Below are 20,101 nucleotides of genomic sequence, written 5' to 3' on the forward strand. Positions count from 1 at the left end.
ACCTACATCCAGATGCCTACATCCCACCCTCACACCTTACATCCAGATGCCTACATCCCACCCTCACACCTACATCCAGATGCCTACATCCAACCCTCACACCTACATCCAGATGTCTACATCCCACCCTCACACCTACATCCAGATGTCTACATCCCACCCTCACACCTACATCCAGATGCCTACATCCCACCCATACACCTACATCCAGATGCCTACATCCCACCCTCACACCTACATCCAGATGCCTACATCCCACCCTCACACCTACATCCAGATGCCTACATCCCACCCTCACACCTACATCCAGATGCCTACATCCCACCCTCACACCTACATCCAGATGTCTACATCCCACCCATACACCTACATCCAGATGCCTACATCCACCCTCACACCTACATCCAGATGCCTACATCCCACCCTCACACCTACATCCGGATGCCTACATCCCACCCTCACACCTACATCCAGATGCCTACATCCCACCCTCACACCTACATCCAGATGTCTACATCCCACCCTCACACCTACCTCCAGATGTCTACATCCCACCCATACACCTACATCCAGATGCCTACATCCCACCCTCACACCTACATCCAGATACCTACATCCCACCCTCACACCTACATCCAGATGCCTACATCCCACCTCACACTACATCAGATGTCTACATCCCACACTCACACCTACATCCAGATGCCTACATCCCCACACTCACACCTACATCCAGATGCCTACATCCCACCCTCACACCTACATCCAGATGCCTACATCCCACCCTCACACCTACATCCAGATGCCTACATCCCACCTCACACCTACATCCAGATGCTACATCCCACCCTCTACACCTACATCCAGATGCCTACATCCCACCCATACCACTACATCCAGATGCCTACATCCCACCCTCACACCTACATCCAGATGCCTACATCCCACCCATCACACCTACATCCAGATGCCTACATCCCACCCTATACACCTACATCCAGATGCCTACATCCACCCTCACACCTACATCCAGATGCCTACATCCCCCACCCTCCACACCTACATCCAGATGCCTACATCCACCCTCACACTACATCCAGATGCCTACATCCCACCCTCACACCTACATCCAGATGCCTACATCCCCACCCATCACACCTACATCCAGATGTCCTACATCCCACCCTCACACCTACATCCAGATGCCTACATCCCACCCTCACACCTACATCCAGATGCTCTACATCCCACCCTCACACCTACATCCAGATGCCTACATCCACCCTCACACCTACATCCAGATGCCTACATCCCACCCTCACACCTACATCCAGATGCCTACATCCCACCCTCACACCTACATCCAGATGTCTACATCCCACCCATACACCTACATCCAGATGCCTACATCCCACCCTCACACCTACATCCAGATGCCTACATCCCACCCTCACACCTACATCCGGATGCCTACATCCCACCCTCACACCTACATCCAGATGCCTACATCCCACCCTCACACCTACATCCAGATGCCTACATCCCACCCTCACACCTACATCCAGATGCCTACATCCCACCCATACACCTACATCCAGATGCCTACATCCCACCCATACACCTACATCCAGATGCCTACATCCCACCCTCACACCTACATCCAGATGCCTACATCCCACCCTCACACCTACATCCAGATGCCTACATCCCACCTATACACCTACATCCAGATGCCTACATCCCACCCATACACCTACATCCAGATGTCTACATCCCACCCTCACACCTACATCCAGATGCCTACATCCACCCTCACACCTACATCCAGATGCCTACATCCCACCCTCACACCTACATCCAGATGCTACATCCCACCCATACACCTACATCCAGATGCCTACATCCCACCCATACACCTACATCCAGATGCCTACATCCCACCCATACACCTACATCCAGATGCCTACATCCCACCCTCACACCTACATCCAGATGCCTACATCCCACCCTCACACCTACATCCAGATGCCTACATCCCACCCTCACACCCTACATCCAGATGCCTACATCCCACCCTCACACCTACATCCAGATGCCTACATCCCACCATACACCTACATCCAGATGCCTACATCCCACCCATACACCTACATCCAGATGCCTACATTCCACCCTCACACCTACATCCAGATGCCTACATCCCACCCTCACACCTACATCCAGATGCCTACATCCCACCCTCACACCTACATCCAGATGCCTACATCCCACCCTCACACCTACATCCAGATACCTACATCCCACCCTCACACCTACATCCAGATGCCTACATCCCACCCTCACACCTACCTCCAGATGCCTACATCCCACCCTCACACCTACATCCAGATGCCTACATCCCACCCATACACCTACATCCAGATGCCTACATTCCACCCTCACACCTACATCCAGATGCCTACATCCCACCCTCACACCTACATCCAGATACCTACATCCCACCCTCACACCTACATCCAGATGCCTACATCCCACCCTCACACCTACATCCAGATGCCTACATCCCACCCTCACACCTACATCCAGATGCCTACATTCCACCCTCACACCTACATCCAGATGCCTACATCCCCACCCTCACACCTACCTCCAGATGCCTACATCCCACCCTCACACCTACATCCAGATGCCTACATCCCACCCATACACCTACATCCAGATGCCTACATCCACCCATACACCTACATCCAGATGCCTACATCCCACCCTCACACACCTACCTCCAGATACCCTACATCCCACCCTCACACCTACATCCAGATGCCTACATCCCACCCATACACCTACATCCAGATGCCTACATCCCACCCTCACACCTACATCCAGATGCCTACATCCCACCCATACACCTACATCCAGATGCCTACATTCCACCCTCACACCTACATCCAGATGTCTACATCCCACCCTCACACCTACATCCAGATGCCTACATCCCACCCATACACCTACATCCAGATGCCTACATCCCACCCTCACACCTACCTCCAGATACCTACATCCACCCATACACCTACATCCAGATGCCTACATCCCACCCATACACCTACATCCAGATGCCTACATCCCACCCTCACACCTACATCCAGATGCCTACATCCCACCCATACACCTACATCCAGATGCCTACATCCCACCCTCACACCTACATCCAGATGCCTACATCCCACCCATACACCTACATCCAGATACCTACATCCCCCTCACACCTACATCCAGATGCCTACATCCCACCCATACACCTACATCCAGATGCCTACATCCCACCCTCACACCTACATCCAGATGCCTACATCCCACCCATACACCTACATCCAGATGCCTACATCCCACCCTCACACCTACCTCCAGATACCTACATCCCACCCTCACACCTACATCCAGATGCCTACATCCCACCCATACACCTACATCCAGATGCCTACATCCCACCCTCACACCTACATCAGATGCCTACATCCCACCCATACACCTACATCCAGATGCCTACATTCCACCCTCACACCTACATCCAGATGTCTACATCCCACCCTCACACCTACCTCCAGATGCCTACATCCCACCCTCACACCTACATCCAGATGCCTACATCCCACCCTCACACCTACCTCCAGATGCCTACATCCCACCCTCACACCTACATCCAGATGCCTACATCCCACCCTCACACCTACATCCAGATGTCTACATCCCACCCTCACACCTACATCCAGATGTCTACATCCCACCCTCACACCTACATCCAGATGCCTACATCCCACCCATACACCTACATCCAGATGCCTACATCCCACCCTCACACCTACATCCAGATGCCTACATCCCACCCATACACCTACATCCAGATGCCTACATTCCACCCTCACACCTACATCCAGATGTCTACATCCCACCCTCACACCTACCTCCAGATGCCTACATCCCACCCTCACACCTACATCCAGATGCCTACATCCCACCCTCACACCTACATCCAGATGCCTACATCCCACCCTCACACCTACATCCAGATGTCTACATCCCACCCTCACACCTACATCCAGATGCCTACATCCCACCCTCACACCTACATCCAGATGTCTACATCCCACCCTCACACCTACATCCAGATGCCTACATCCCACCCTCACACCTACATCCAGATGCCTACATCCCACCCTCACACCTACATCCAGATGTCTACATCCCACCCTCACACCTACATCCAGATGCCTACATCCCACCCTCACACCTACATCCAGATGCCTACATCCCACCCTCACACCTACATCCAGATACCTACATCCCACCCTCACACCTACATCCAGATGCCTACATCCCACCCTCACACCTACATCCAGATACCTACATCCCACCCTCACACCTACATCCAGATGCCTACATCCCACCCTCACACCTACATCCAGATGCCTACATCCCACCCATACACCTACATCCAGATGCCTACATCCCACCCATACACCTACATCCAGATACCTACATCCCACCCTCACACCTACATCCAGATGCCTACATCCCACCCTCACACCTACATCCAGATGCCTACATCCCACCCATACACCTACATCCAGATGTCTACATCCCACCCTCACACCTACATCCAGATGTCTACATCCCACCCTCACACCTACATCCAGATGTCTACATCCCACCCTCACACCTACATCCAGATGCCTACATCCCACCCTCACACCTACATCCAGATGGCTACATCCCACCCTCACACCTACATCCAGATGTCTACATCCCACCCTCACACCTACATCCAGATGCCTACATCCCACCCTCACACCTACATCCAGATGCCTACATCCCACCCTCACACCTACATCCAGATGCCTACATCCCACCCTCACACCTACATCCAGATGTCTACATCCCACCCTCACACCTACATCCAGATGTCTACATCCCACCCTCACACCTACATCCAGATGCCTACATCCCACCCTCACACCTACATCCAGATGCCTACATCCCACCCTCACACCTACATCCAGATGCCTACATCCCACCCTCACACCTACATCCAGATGCCTACATCCCACCCTCACACCTACCTCCAGATGCCTACATCCCACCCATACACCTACATCCAGATGCCTACATCCCACCCTCACACCTACATCCAGATGCCTACATCCCACCCTCACACCTACATCCAGATGCCTACATCCCACCCTCACACCTACATGCAGATGCCTACATCCCACCCTCACACCTACATGCAGATGCCTACATCCCACCCTCATACCTACATCCAGATGCCTACATCCCACCCTCACACCTACATCCAGATGCCTACATCCCACCCTCATACCTACATCCAGATGCCTACATCCCACCCTCACACCTACATGCAGATGCCTACATCCCACCCTCACACCTACATGCAGATGCCTACATCCCACCCTCATACCTACATCCAGATGCCTACATCCCACCCTCACACCTACATCCAGATGCCTACATCCCACCCTCATACCTACATCCAGATGCCTACATCCCACCCTCACACCTACATCCAGATGCCTACATCCCACCCTCACACCTACATCCAGATGCCTACATCCCACCCTCACACCTACATGCAGATGCCTACATCCCACCCTCACACCTACATCCAGATGCCTACATCCCACCCTCACACCTACATCCAGATGCCTACATCCCACCCTCACACCTACATCCAGATGCCTACATCCCACCCTCACACCTACATGCAGATGCCTACATCCCACCCTCACACCTACATCCAGATGCCTACATCCCACCCTCACACCTACATCCGGATGCCTACATCCCACCATCACACCTACATCCAGATGGCTACATCCCACCCTCACACCTACATCCAGATGTCTACATCCCACCCTCACACCTACATCCAGATGCCTACATCCCACCCTCACACCTACATCCAGATGTCTACATCCCACCCTCACACCTACATCCAGATGCCTACATCCCACCCTCACACCTACATCCAGATACCTACATCCCACCCTCACACCTACATCCAGATGTCTACATCCCACCCTCACACCTACATCCAGATGCCTACATCCCACCCTCACACCTACATCCAGATGTCTACATCCCACCCTCACACCTACATCCAGATGCCTACATCCCACCCTCACACCTACATCCAGATGTCTACATCCCACCCTCACACCTACATCCAGATGCCTACATCCCACCCTCACACCTACCTCCAGATGTCTACATCCCACCCTCACACCTACATCCAGATGCCTACATCCCACCCTCACACCTACATCCAGATACCTACATCCCACCCTCACACCTACATCCAGATGTCTACATCCCACCCTCACACCTACATCCAGATGCCTACATCCCACCCTCACACCTACATCCAGATGCCTACATCCCACCCTCACACCTACATCCAGATGCCTACATCCCACCCTCACACCTACATGCAGATGCCTACATCCCACCCTCACACCTACATCCAGATGTCTACATCCCACCCTCACACCTACATCCAGATGTCTACATCCCACCCTCACACCTACATCCAGATGTCTACATCCCACCCTCACACCTACATGCAGATGCCTACATCCCACCCTCACACCTACATCCGGATGCCTACATCCCACCCATACACCTACATCCAGATGCCTACATCCCACCCTCACACCTACATCCAGATGCCTACATCCCACCCTCACACCTACATCCAGATGCCTACATCCCACCCTCACACCTACATCCAGATGCCTACATCCCACCCTCACACCTACATCCAGATGCCTACATCCCACCCTCACACCTACATCCAGATGCCTACATTCCCACCCTCACACCTACATCCAGATGCCTACATCCCACCCATACACCTACATCCAGATGCCTACATTCCCACCCTCACACCTACATCCAGATGCCTACATCCCACCCATACACCTACATCCAGATGCCTACATCCCACCCTCACACCTACATCCAGATGCCTACATTCCCACCCACACCCCTTTCCCTCAAAAATACCCCTACCCCACAAGCCCTGATCCCTGCCCCTCTCCTCTACTACAACCACGTAAATACTCTCTCATGCACACACCCCTATCCCCAACGTGTCCACACCCTCCCTGATACCCCACCATACATGCACCACACCACTCCTCCATACGGTCATGCTCCATCACACTCCCTTATACACACACACACCCCTACCCTACCAAATGCATCCATACAACACCCCCTGTCTTTGCCCTACTCCACCAGACTTCCCTGTACACACGTTCCTACCCCCCATAGACACTCATGCTCCATCACACTCCCCATATACCCCTAACCTCCACACACATGCGCCCCTCCCCTCCCCCATACATACAGCCCTACCCGCCGCACACATACACCACCCTCCTTCAAACATGTGCCCTTACCACCCACCAGCATCCACCACCACACCCACCCACATTCATGCACCGCTACACATCCCTGCCTGCCTGCCTGATTTATGCCCTTCCGCTTGCCTGCCTGCCTGCCTGCCTGCCTGATTTATGACCTTCCGCTTGCCTGCCTGCCTGCCTGCCTGCCTGCCTGATTTATGCCCTTCCGCTTGCCTGCCTGCCTGCCTGCCTGCCTGCCTTATTTCTGCCCTTCCGCTTGCCTGCCTGCCTGCCTGCCTGCCTGCCTTATTTCTGCCCTTCCGCTTGCCTGCCTGCCTGCCCACCAGCCTGCTCGCTTCCCAGCCTGTCGGTTTGCCTCCCTGCTTGTCTGCCTGCCAACCTGTCTTCCGCATTCGTCTTGGAAATTATCCAGATCCAGAGAGAGAAAATAAAATCTTGTTTGGAATTCTGAGCAGAGTCTGCATGTGAATTCTACATACATGACTCCCGCATAACAAATACAGTGCGGCAGGAGTCAGAGTGCTGCAAAACGTCTACGTTGACGACTGCCTTAAATCTGTTTGTTCTGAGAAGGAGGCAGTGTCCTTGTGTAATGAGCTGAGAGACCTTCTGGCTTCAGGAGGATTTAGGCTTACTAAGTGTGTTAGGAACAGTCGACGTTGTGCTGTCCCTGCCAAGGACAGTGCCAAGAAGCTAATGTATATATTGAATCTCCTTCTGATGTTTCTCTTGCTGGGAGCTGTAGTCTCAACCATGATGTTAGTCCGGTGTACAGAAGGAACTGTGATGCACAAGGGCCACAACGTCTGACCACAAAAGCAGTTATAAGGGTGACCCAACGGTGCCAGTGACAGAAGGATCAATCTCACATCCTGAATGTAGATGGGGAATAGATCAATGCATGTTGACCTTATTAGTAGGTAGTGTAGTAGAAGCGAATGTGGTTATAACTGCCCATTGGACTGAGGATTATGAGTATCACGTAGAATTAAAGGTGGGTAGCAAGGGTAGTGAGGATGTGTTAATTTCTTTCACAGGTATCTTGGAGCAGAGACGGGAACCTGTCGCTGTTGTCAAGTGTGACGATAGCATTGCATTAGACCCAGTAGCGGAGACCGTGCAGAATGTGACTACGTTACTCCTGACTATAGATATGACAGATGTGACTAAACCAGGTGAGTTGGATGTTGTTGAAATAGGTGATGTGGGGGACGGGGTGACTGAAGCACTTGGGGTAAATCATTGGGTGACTGGTACGCACTGGACTTATGCCTTTCAGTATGATCCTCCTGTGACTAATGAGCTGATTGGACAGGGTGTTCTACCTCTCCTGTTTTCGGCCGCAGATTGGTTGTCATCAGTTGTATTTGGAGGTGGAGGTAAGTCATCCACCTTTGGGATCGTGATGACTCCAGACGTCTCAATGGCAGCCCCGCCTTTGATGTCTGCTTTGATGCTGACTTCGGCTTCCCATACAGCACTTTCGGCCCTAGGGGTGACTGATGCTGACAGACCCCTGCAATAGAGGGTGATGGCCTTGCCACTGGGGGGTCGGATGCCAATGGGGGGAGAGTGAGCGTCGGAGAGGGGCTTTTACCTCAAAGACATTATCTATCTCAAATTTGAGTCAGAGGGTTTAGGCCTGTGGGGGACAGAATGGTCCCCACAGGCCTAAACCCTGGGGGGACCATTCTGTCCCCCTTTGTGGTTCTAGTTTTCTGTAAAAAGAGTTAATTTCCTCAGATTCTATTCTAGGGCTCCCACAATGGAATGTCAAGGATGGGGCAATTTGATAGGATTTGTTGTATTGTCATTAAATGTTTGGTTATTCTTGTTGTTTCATTAATTACTGACAGAGGGAGGATGTGTAGGGATATCTTAAGAAGAGTCTGTGCAAGGTCATAGCTAAATCTCCTATAATGTGGTAAATACAGTAAACACAGCAACTGTATTGAGGAAAGCAACAGTGGTCTAACGATGGAATAGGTCTTCTCTGGTTACACTGAATGATTGGTGACCTGTACCAAATGAGTCATGTCTCCCATGAAAGGAAATGTTACAGGAATAGACGTGTAGAGAGCCTATATAACGAATGGGCTACTTCTGTGAGGAGCCTTCCCTGTTCCACACCGAAACTCTGTCAGTTTGTGTAATAAAGCAATCTTTGCTGCTACTCCCGTGTCCTCCAATATGTGATGTCAAGATAAGTTCTCTCCACTTTTCCACAACAATGGAGACAACCACAGACAAGTTCTGAAAGTTATGTGGACAAAGACAGATTCAGGCCAAAAAGATCAAAACACTGTGGACATAAACATGATAATGGAACAAACTAGGGCGCTCCAAGGTGGCATCGTGGTTTGCACTGTGACCTCACAGCAAGAAGGTCACTGGTTCGATCCTTGGCTGGGGTGAGTGAGTGTGAGCGTGAGTGGTTTCTCCCTGCGATGGACTGGCGAGCTGTCCAGGGTGTACCCTGCCTTTCGCCCAAAGCCAGCTGGGATAGGCTCCAGCTCCCCACGACCCTGAATTGAATTAATCATTCATGAATGAATGAAAAGGAACAAACTAGGCTACCACCATAAATCTTCTCTCAATCAGTTGAAAAAGCATATAAAACCCAGTATGATTAAATACCATGAAACTGGTATAATAAAATAATTCATTCCCTGTGCTTACACAGCTTACAAACAATTTGTCATGTCACTAACTTTGTATTTTAAGTTAGAGGTTCAAAAGCCTCTAACTTAAAATACATTCAGTTTATATTTTCAAATAACAATATTAAGTAATTTCTCAAAGAAACATTACATATAAATATAAATATACTGGACCAAAATTGAGGTCCCAGGTAGGTAAATCTTAGGGTTGTACTCAGGGTTAGTTTAAATAACCACATTTTCAGTGATTTACCATTGAATCACACTACACTAACTAAAAACAAGAATCTTAAATAAAAAGAATGAAATAAATTGTTAAGTCACTTTTAGAATTTTAATTTAAATGTTACTATAGGTGATACTATATTTTAGGAAATATAAATTAAGACTCCAGTTTCCCAGCAACCCTTCACCAGATTAAGTGGTTAGGATATTAAATGAATGAATGAAATATAAATTAAGATTCGATGGAATCTGCAGTTCTATTTAAATTCACAGAAATTTTACTGAATTTTTTATTGCTTTAAAAGGTTAGCACATGATGACACATGTCCTAATTATAATATTTATATATAATTATATTAAATATATTTCATTAATATTTTGTGTTGGTAAACTTCTCCCATCCTGATTTACCATTCCATAGTTCTGTTGTTTAATGTTGTTAATGTAGAAAATATGATTAGCTACCTTGGAAAAATAAAAATGGAAGAAAGCTGAACGTCTGGATTTTTTAGCATTCCCCCTCTCTCACTCACCTCGTTTGTCCCATCGGATACGACAAAGGAAAATTGGTCAACGTGCTTCTCTTCTTCACTGGTGTGGACGTACTGGATGTTGCGAGACGCCAGGTCAGCCTGGGTGAATGAACTGATTCTGGTGCCTGAAACAGACAATAAAAAAGTTGACTCAAGGAAGAATGGATTTTCTTTGTTGGAGAGCATGCCTGTTTTCTTTTACTTTGTTCTCTTTCCTGCAAACAAATTCAAATCTAAAATAAAAGTATACTTCTTACTGTGAACTACCTCCACAGATTTCCAGCATGGTGGGAAACATAATCAACTTTGACAACAACAAATATGATTTAGTCTGAATGAAACAATATGTATTTAATGACTTAATGCCTGAAGAGACTTGTTTAGGAACATCATTTCACTTATTACCCGATTACATTTGTCTAATATGATATTAGAAATATTCCCATATTACTCTTTGTAGGTAGTAGAAACATGAAGCATTACACAACATTAAATGACACACTATATATATATATATATATATACATATATATATATATATATATATATATATATATATACATATATATATATATATATATATATATATATATATATATATATATATATATATATATACATATATATATATATATATATATATATACATATATATATATATATATATATATATGTATATATATATATATATATATATATATATATATATATATATATATATATATATATATATATATATATATATATATATATATATATATATATATATATATATATATATATCCCTCTCTGCACTGTCACTGGACACTGGACATGTCATAATGAGATAAGGGTCATTTTGACATTAACACAACAATAATGCCCACAATCACTGGCAAAATACTGTTTTCGACACTGGCTTGGTGGAGGCTACATTCTATCAGGATTCCCTGGGCAGCAGTTCGATGATGGATTTTGTAGTCGTATCGTCGGACCTGCGGCCACATGCCTTGGACACTCGGGTGAAGAGGGGGGGCGGAGCTTCAACTGATGACCACCTGGTGGTGAGTTGGCTCAGATGGTGGGGGAGGAAGCCGGTCAGATCTGGCAGGCCCAAACGTGTTGTGAGGGTCTGCTGGGAACGTCTGGCTGAGTCCCCCGTCAGAGCGAGCTTCAACTCCCACCTTCAGCAGAGCTTCGACCATGTCCCGAGTGAGGCGGGGGACATTGAGTCCGAATGGACAGCCGGCCGGAGCTCTGGCTGTAAGGTCGTTGGTGCCTGTCGTGGCGGTAATCCCAGGACTCGTTGGTGGACACCAGCAGTGAGGGATGCCGTCAAGCTGAAGAAGGAGTCCTATCGGGCCTTCTTGGTCTGTGGGACTCTGGAGGCAGCTGATGGGTACCGACAGGCTAAGCAGCATGCGGCTTCGGCTGTTGCCAAGGCAAAAACTCGGGCGTGGGAGGAGTTCGGTGAGGCCATGGAGAAAGACTTCCGGACGGCTTCGAGGAGATTCTGGTCCACCATCCGGCGGCTCAGGAGGGGGAAGCAGTGCTCCATCAATACTGTGTACAGTGGAGATGGGGAGCTGCTGACCTCAACTCGGGACGTTGTGGGTCGGTGGAGGGAATACTTCAAAGACCTCCTCAATCCTACCAACACGTCTTCCGATGAGGAAGCAGAGCTGGTGGACTCAGGGGTGGACTCTCCTATCTCTGGGGCTGAAGTCACTGAGGTGGTCAAAAAGCTCCTTGGCGGCAAGGCCCCGGGGGTGGATGAGATCCGCCCGGAGTTCCTTAAGGCTCTGGATGCTGTGGGGCTGTCCTGGCTGACACGTCTCTGCAGCATTGCGTGGACATCGGGGACAGTACCGCTGGATTGGCAGACTGGGGTGGTGGTCCCCCTTTTTAAGAAGGGGGACCGGAGGGTGTGTTCCAATTACAGGGGAATCACACTCCTCAGCCTCCCTGGTAAGGTCTATTCAGGGGTCCTGGAGAGGAGGGTCCGCTGGATAGTGGAATCTCGGATTGTGGAGGAGCAGTGTGGTTTTCGTCCTGGTCGCGGAACAGTGGACCAGCTCTATACCCTCTTTGGGGTCCTGGAGGGGGCATGGGAGTTTGCCCAACCATGTCTACATGTGTTTTGTGGACCTGGAGAAGGCATTCGACCGTGTCCCCCGGGGGCTCCTGTGGGGGGTACTCCGGGAGTATGGGGTACCGGACCCCCTTGTACGAGCTGTCCGGTCCCTGTACGACAGGTGTCAGAGCTTGGTCCGCATTGCCGGTAGTAAGTTGGATTCGTTTCCGGTGAGGGTTGGACTCCGCCAAGGCTGCCCTTTATCACCGATTCTGTTCATAACTTATATGGACAGAATTTCTAGGCGCAGCCGAGGTGTTGAGGGGATCCGACTTGGTGGCCTCAGGATTGGGTCCCTGCTTTTTGCAGATGACGTGGTTCTGTTGGCTTCATCTGGTCGTGATCTCCAGCTCTCGCTTGAGCGATTCGTGGCCGAGTGTGAAGCGGCTGGGATGTTAATCAGCACCTCCAGATCTGAGACCATGGTCCTCAGCCGGAATAGGGTGGATTGCCCTCTCCGGGTCGGGAGTCAGGTCCTGCCTCAAGTGGAGGAGTTTAAATATCTCGGGGTCTTGTTCACGAGTGAGGGAAGGATGGAGCGCGAGATCGACAGATGGATCGGTGCGGCGTCTGCAGTAATGCGGACTCTGCGCCGGTCTGTCGTGGTGAAGAAGGAGCTGAGCCAGAAGGCGAAGCTCTCCATTTACCAGCCGATCTACGTTCCTACCCTCACCTATGGTCATGAGCTGTGGGTCGTGACCGAAAGAAGGAGATCTCGTATACAGGCGGCTGAAATGGGTTTCCTCCGCAGGGTGGCCGGGCTCTCCCTTAGAGATAGGGTGAGGAGCTCGGTCATCCGGGAGGAGAACAGAGTAGAGCCGCTGCTCCTCCGCATCAAGAGGAACCAGTTGAGGTGGCTCGGGCATCTGGTCAGGATGCCTCCTGGACCTCCCTGGTGAGGTGTTCCAGGAACGTCCCTCTGGGAGGAGACCCCGGGGAAGACCCAGGACACGCTGGAGGGATTATATCTCTCGGCTGGCCTGGGAACGCCTCGGGATCCCCCCCGCAGAGTTGGTAAATGTGGCTGGGGAGAGGGAAGTCTGGGCTTCCCTGCTTAGGCTGCTGCCCCCGCGACCCGACCCCGGATAAGCGGCAGAAGATGGATGGATGGATGGTATTACCAGGGTAACTAGAGATTTTAGAAACATTGCAAAGCTGTAATTGAATAAATTGCCCATTTGAATAAATATTTAAATGAGAAACCTTTTTTTCAAGTTTTTGCTTTCTATTTTATTAAGTTTAGAAATTACATATCAAAGAAGATAATTGTGTTTATTAATGGAGAAAGTTTTTTTTTTTTAATGTGGTGTGGTTTTAGATCATGTTACCTTGATATGACCCACTTGGCTGATGCAATTTTTACATTCATGACCTAAAGGACAGTGATGTGCCAACATGCTGCTTCCTCCTCTGCCTACCTGGATTGACGGAGTGTTCCAGGTGACCCAAGTTGCTCTGCTTGGTGATACGATACATGAGCTCGCCCGGCTCGCTATCCTGATCGCTGGCCGACAGCTGCAGCGTGGTCAGCTTCTTCATGGAGTTCTCATCCAGCACTAGACCTTTATTCACTACCACAGATGGAGGATGACGGTCCTCTAGAAGAGACCAAATGAAGGTTAGTCTGTACAGGAAAACCGGTCCCAGCTCAAGCAGATTTATCAGGGAAACCTTTTTGAAAAAATCCATTAATCCAGATGAAGTACTGGGAGTAAATATTTCATGCTGATGAAAAACAAGATAAACTGGAGCAGTGAGGAAGGAAAAAGCTGACAGTGATTCAGACAGAGAAGATAAGAGCAGCCAATATAAAGCAAGTAGAAAACTGGTGGTTGGTGATGGTACATGTGCAAAAGACTGATAAAGTTGGAGAGGTTTATCAGCGGGCAGAGTGGCAGAAGTGAAATAAACCGCTTTACAAAGAAAAAAAGGAAGAAATAATGTGAATATGCAGAAAAAAGTTTGAAAAGTGGGACATCCAATCTGCAGTCTCCAGCTGCTCCTGTCCTGCTGAACCACACAAGGAGGTTTTTTGTTTTTTTTTTATTCTTCCTTTTCGTGGCTTTACTTCTGATCCTTCGGAGTTGCTGTGTTGCACAGACCTTCCCCTGCTTACTGGTGAATTATATTCACACGGATGTCTTTTACAAGACTACATTTTGCTTTGTGTGTGTGTATAAGTATTTCTTTCTAATTGGATGTACACACTGGTCAGCTGCCCAACATCACAATCAATCATGCTTCCATTGTCTGAATCAGCTGCAGGCATCAGCACTGAACCCATCCTTCCATGACTTAATGCCTGTCCTGTGTGCATTCAGCAGTGGAGACATTCTTATCTGTAATTCTTGGGAGCCCAGGACCTTGTCCATGTCCTGGTATTAGGACCACTTTTAAGCTTAGTAATCATTATATTACAGAGAATAAACTACATGGCCTTACGCTGTTTATATTTGCTGTTTCTGAACTGTAGGAACTAAGTGATACCTGTCATTTCCAATATTTCCACCTTTTCAAATGTGTCCTATTAACAAGAAAATCAGTATTATGCATTTTATTTGAGAGTAGTTTTCATGTAATGGTTCACTAATGTTAAAAACAAGCTGATCAATAAAAGCACAACTAGTCAAAAATCAAAATAAAAGTACCTATCGGAGTTTGATTCAGTGGAGAACAAGAAAAATCCTGCCTGTCTGTGTATCTTACATGTTCCCCTAAAGAACCGTGAGTATTTATGTATGATAATATTTTAATGTCTAAAATACCAAATTAAAGAATCATCAGAAACACACATATGAAAGTGAACATATTTCTACATATTTATATAATTTATTAAATGCACCAGTGGTTTGTGAAACAGGCAGCGTTGCATATATCTGAATGCAGGATGTAGATCAGTGAGAGTGCAGGACAACGACATAAATCTGCAGTAACTGCTTCGTTAAAGAGAGAACATTTAACCTTTTTATAGTACTGCAGGCGACTGCTGGAGGAAAACCTACCAAGCACACTGATGAAGAAGGACTGCTCAATCAGTTTGTTGCCTTCTGGATCGACCAGGTTGAACTTGAAAGACAGACTGCCTCCCTTCTCGCCTTTTTCATGGCTGTACTGCAGCAGGCCTGCAAGACAAGCAGCAATTGTTGACTTAACGCTGAGACTTTAAGAGCAGCTGAAGAAATGAAGCATCAACACACTGCAGTTTATTCTGTTGCTCTTCAGAAGCTTTTCTGTCCTGAGGAAACAAACAATCGCTGGATGTAAAGTTAAACAGATTATCAAATTATGTAGCCACGATTCTTCAGTAAAAATTAAACTGCTATGTTTTTCCTACCAAAGAAAAAAGATTCACGCAGCAACGTGTAAAAACAGGAAAACAGTTTAAAGCAAAGTGTTTCTCATGTTGGCTGGAAGGGGGTGACACCACATCCAAGCAGCCTGAGATTAGACTCCATGATGCTTCTGGGAGTAATTGATTTTATTAAATCCTTAAAAACTGCATTTATTTTCATTCATACACAAACAAAAAGAATGCAGGAAAATATCTGGAATGAAATAAAAAAAATGAATATTAATTTACAAGCGCTGTTTTTAAGCGTAGTGGTCCAGTCAGTTGGGTGATTTCTTGCAGGAGTTTCTGTCGTGGATCGGGGTCTTTGTTTGCTCTGCTGGTGTCGGGCTCTGTCGTTAGCGCTTCGCTCTGAGATCCATTACAGCTGAGTCCGAGACGCGGGTCACGCTCCCTGTTCACTGCTGGGGCCAAGCAGAAAGAGGCGTTTTCAGCCGGCTGTGAAATCCCGCTGAGTGGACTCGGCTGAGTCAGCCTCAGGTACTTTAGCAGCCCAGGTGTGCTGAAGTGTCAGCCATTGTGTCAGCCCATGTCTGGTAAGACCACTAAGGGTGTAGACCTGCAAGTCCACTGAGCGAAGGCATGGCCAGCCACAACTAAGCTCATAATACCATGTGCTGCCAACCCATCCCCGTCCGACAGTTTGCGGTAAACAAAACATAGTTCATCAGTTCACTGATGTCAGTCTCCGACATCCAGGTCCAGGTCCTGACCTAGACTGGGATCCTTCCAGAAAACACAGCTACTCCTGCTGTCCTCTCTGTCGATGCAGGTTTCACCCAGATACCTCGCTCTGCTGAACGAGGAGGAGGAACGGACATTCTGCTGTCTAAAACATGGAACTTTTTCCTTCCCATGGCGACCTGCTCAGCACTCGAGTATCACGCAGTAAAAGTCTCTTTAGCATCATTACATTCAGGTCATATATCGCCCTCCAGGAGGCAACATGAACCACGTTATCTCTGAGATGGACGTCTTACTCTCTGACACACCTGATGATGTCACACCGCTGGTTGCCATGGAGACATGAACATCAGCAAAAAAGGAAATGACTTTATGGACCTTATCACCTCCTTCAGTCTCAGACTGGTCCAGACTCCTCCAACACTATGGATCTGGTCCTGACCAGGAACTGGTCCACAGTGGATCTGTCTGTCACTCTGCTGCACCTCTCAGACCACCTCCTGGTCACATTCTCAGCCCTTCTCTCTCATGGTGCTGAAGAGGCTCCGAGGACGGTTTCCTACCGCAGAAACCTGAGATCTCTAAGTCCTGCACAGCTGCCTGATGAGGTTAACTCTACCCTGCCCTCTGATTCAGACTTCTCCTCACTGTCTACTAATGAGGCTCCAGAAACACTCTGATCCTCTCTGGACAAACTCTGTCCTCTGCTGTCTAAAGCAGCCAGACTAAACCCTCCCAGTCCATGGCTCACTGAGACGTCACAGAGCAGGTCTCAGGCCAGCAGAAAGAAAAGAAGTCCCTGACTTGTCAGAGTCCCAGCAGAACCTCTCAGTCTTCACATCCAGCCTGACGGCTGCCAACATAGACTTCTATCAGAAGCAGATCCACAAAGCTCCCAACACACGGCAGCTGTTCATGGCCTTTAACTGTCTTCTTTCTCCAGCAGCTGCTCAGCCTCCCGCCACGCTGACTGCAGACATGTTGGCTTCCTGTTTTACTGAAAAGGTTGCTACCATCAGGAATCACTTCTCTGAGCCTGACCAGCTCAGTCCACCACATCCAGCTAGTGGTGCCTCACTTTGCTCTTTCTGCCCTCTGAATGAGGACCAAGTCTCTAAACTTCTAGTCAACTCTAAAGCCACTATCTGTCCTCTGGATCCGGTCCCTACCGACATCCTGCAGAGCATTTTACCTCCAATCAATCTGCAGTGACCCATATTATCATCTCCTCTCTGGAATCCGCTGTCTTTCCCTCTGTCTTCCAGCAAGCTCGGGTCACCCCGCTGCTGAAGAAACCCACACTCAACCCAGTCCAGGTTGGAAACTACCGGCTGGTCCCACTGGTGCCGTTCATGTCCACACTACTGGAGCGGGTCGTCTTCAGTCTCCCAGTTCCTCCATGATAGAAACCAGTTAGATCCACATCAGTCTGGCTTTAGGCGAGGCCATTCCACTGGAACTGGTCTCCTGTCTGCTACTGGTTCCCTAACACCAGATCCACTGGTCAGTCCTGGTCCTGCTGGACCAGATCCACTGGTCAGTCCTCAGTCCTGGTGCTGCTGGACCAGATCCACTGGTCAATCCTCAGTCCTGATCCTGCTGGACCAGATCCACTGGTCAGTCCTGGTCCTGCTGGACCAGATCCACTGGTCAGTCCTGATCCTGCTGGACCAGATCCACTGGTCAGTCCTCAGTCCTGGTCCTGCTGGACCGGATCCACCGGTCAGTCCTGATCCTGCTGGACCAGATCCACTGGTCAGTCCTCAGTCCTGATCCTGCTGGACCAGATCCACTGGTCAGTCCTGGTCCTGCTGGACCAGATCCACTGGTCAGTCCTGGTCCTGCTGGACCAGATCCACTGGTCAGTCCTGGTCCTGCTGGACCAGATCCACTATCCACCTCCTCACTCGGTGCAGTTAGAAGCTCTTACAGCTTCTCCTACCACTACTATGCAGATGACACTCAGCTTTTCCTTTCCTTCCCACCAGACGACACAACGTTTCTCTGAGAATATCAGCTTGCCTTGCTGATATCTCTGCATGGATGAAGGATCGCCACCTCAATCTGTCCAAGACAGAGCTCATTGTCTGTCCAGCTGATCCTTCCTTACATCCGCAATTAAGTGTGAAGCTCCACTCTATCACACTTGTTCCTACGTCTGCTGCCTGGAATCTGGGTGTCATGATGGATGACCGGCTGACCTTTAAGGTCCATGTTGCCTCGGTTGCCTGTACCTGTCGATATGCTCTCTACAACATCAAGAGAATCAGACGTACCTGACAGAACACACGACTCAGCTTCTGGTTCAGGTTCTGGTCATCTCACACATCGATTACTGCAGTTCCCTACTGGCAGGTCTGCCTGCATGCTGGTTAAACCTCTGCAGATGATCCAGAACCAGCAGCGCGTCTGGTTTTCAACCAACCCAAACGAGCTCATATCACTCCGCTGCTAATCGCTCTTCACTGGCTTCTGGTCGCACCACGCATCAAATTCAAAGCTTTGCTTCTGGTTTAACAACAAAACAATAACTCAAACGTCTCCCGTCTACCTTCACTCCCTAATCCAGACCTACACTCCCTCTCCACAGCTACGTTCCACCAGTGAAAGACGCCTCGTGTTACCACCAATACATGGGACTAAATCACCAGCCAGACTCTTTTCCTCTGTTGTTCCACGATGGTGGAATGATCTCCCAAACTCTGTCCGCTCTGCAGAGTCCCTGTCTACTTTTAAGACCCAGCTGAAGACTCAGCTCTTCAAGGAGAACTTCAACAATTAGTATAGCTGTATTTGTTGGAAAGTTGGAGAACTTAGCCCAGTTCTTTGCAACAAACTTTATGATATTAATTCTTTGTATTGTAATATAGGTGGCATTATGGGGTAGGAAGGGAGTAAACAAATAAACAAACAAAAAAAAAAAAAGAAGCCTGTAGCACTTCATGGAAGGACCTGCGTCCAACTGGACAGTCCACCAGCACCTTCCTACGATGTCCTCTACTGTTTTATTTCATGCTTGTGTTGTTCTCACTCAGATGTAAGTCGCTTTGAATAAAAGTGTCTGTTAAATGACTGTAGAATAGAATAAA

At 48.8% G+C, this 20,101-nt stretch overlaps 1 protein-coding gene across 6 annotated transcripts in view; it reads right to left on the reverse strand.

Moving 5' to 3' along the window:
- Nucleotides 1–20,101, reverse strand: part of LOC306764394 (extracellular matrix organizing protein FRAS1-like) — a 623,368-nt gene that overhangs the window by 92,114 nt on the left and 511,153 nt on the right. For all 6 annotated transcript variants that reach the window (XR_013771547.1, XR_013771548.1, XM_079251555.1 and 3 more), the window contains 3 exons: nucleotides 15,982–16,101; nucleotides 14,398–14,577; nucleotides 10,867–10,991 (listed from right to left, as the gene is read on the reverse strand). Coding sequence is in view for 4 of the 6 variants with exons in the window: in XM_079251555.1 (XP_079107681.1) it covers nucleotides 10,867–10,991; nucleotides 14,398–14,577; nucleotides 15,982–16,101 (425 nt within the window). In the remaining 2 variants the exon portion in view is untranslated. The remainder of the gene's footprint in view (nucleotides 1–10,866; nucleotides 10,992–14,397; nucleotides 14,578–15,981; nucleotides 16,102–20,101) is intronic.

This window comes from Telmatherina bonti (genome assembly GCF_933228915.1).
Source record: "Telmatherina bonti genome assembly, chromosome: 13".
In the NCBI taxonomy this organism is placed as follows: Eukaryota; Metazoa; Chordata; class Actinopteri; order Atheriniformes; family Telmatherinidae; genus Telmatherina; species Telmatherina bonti.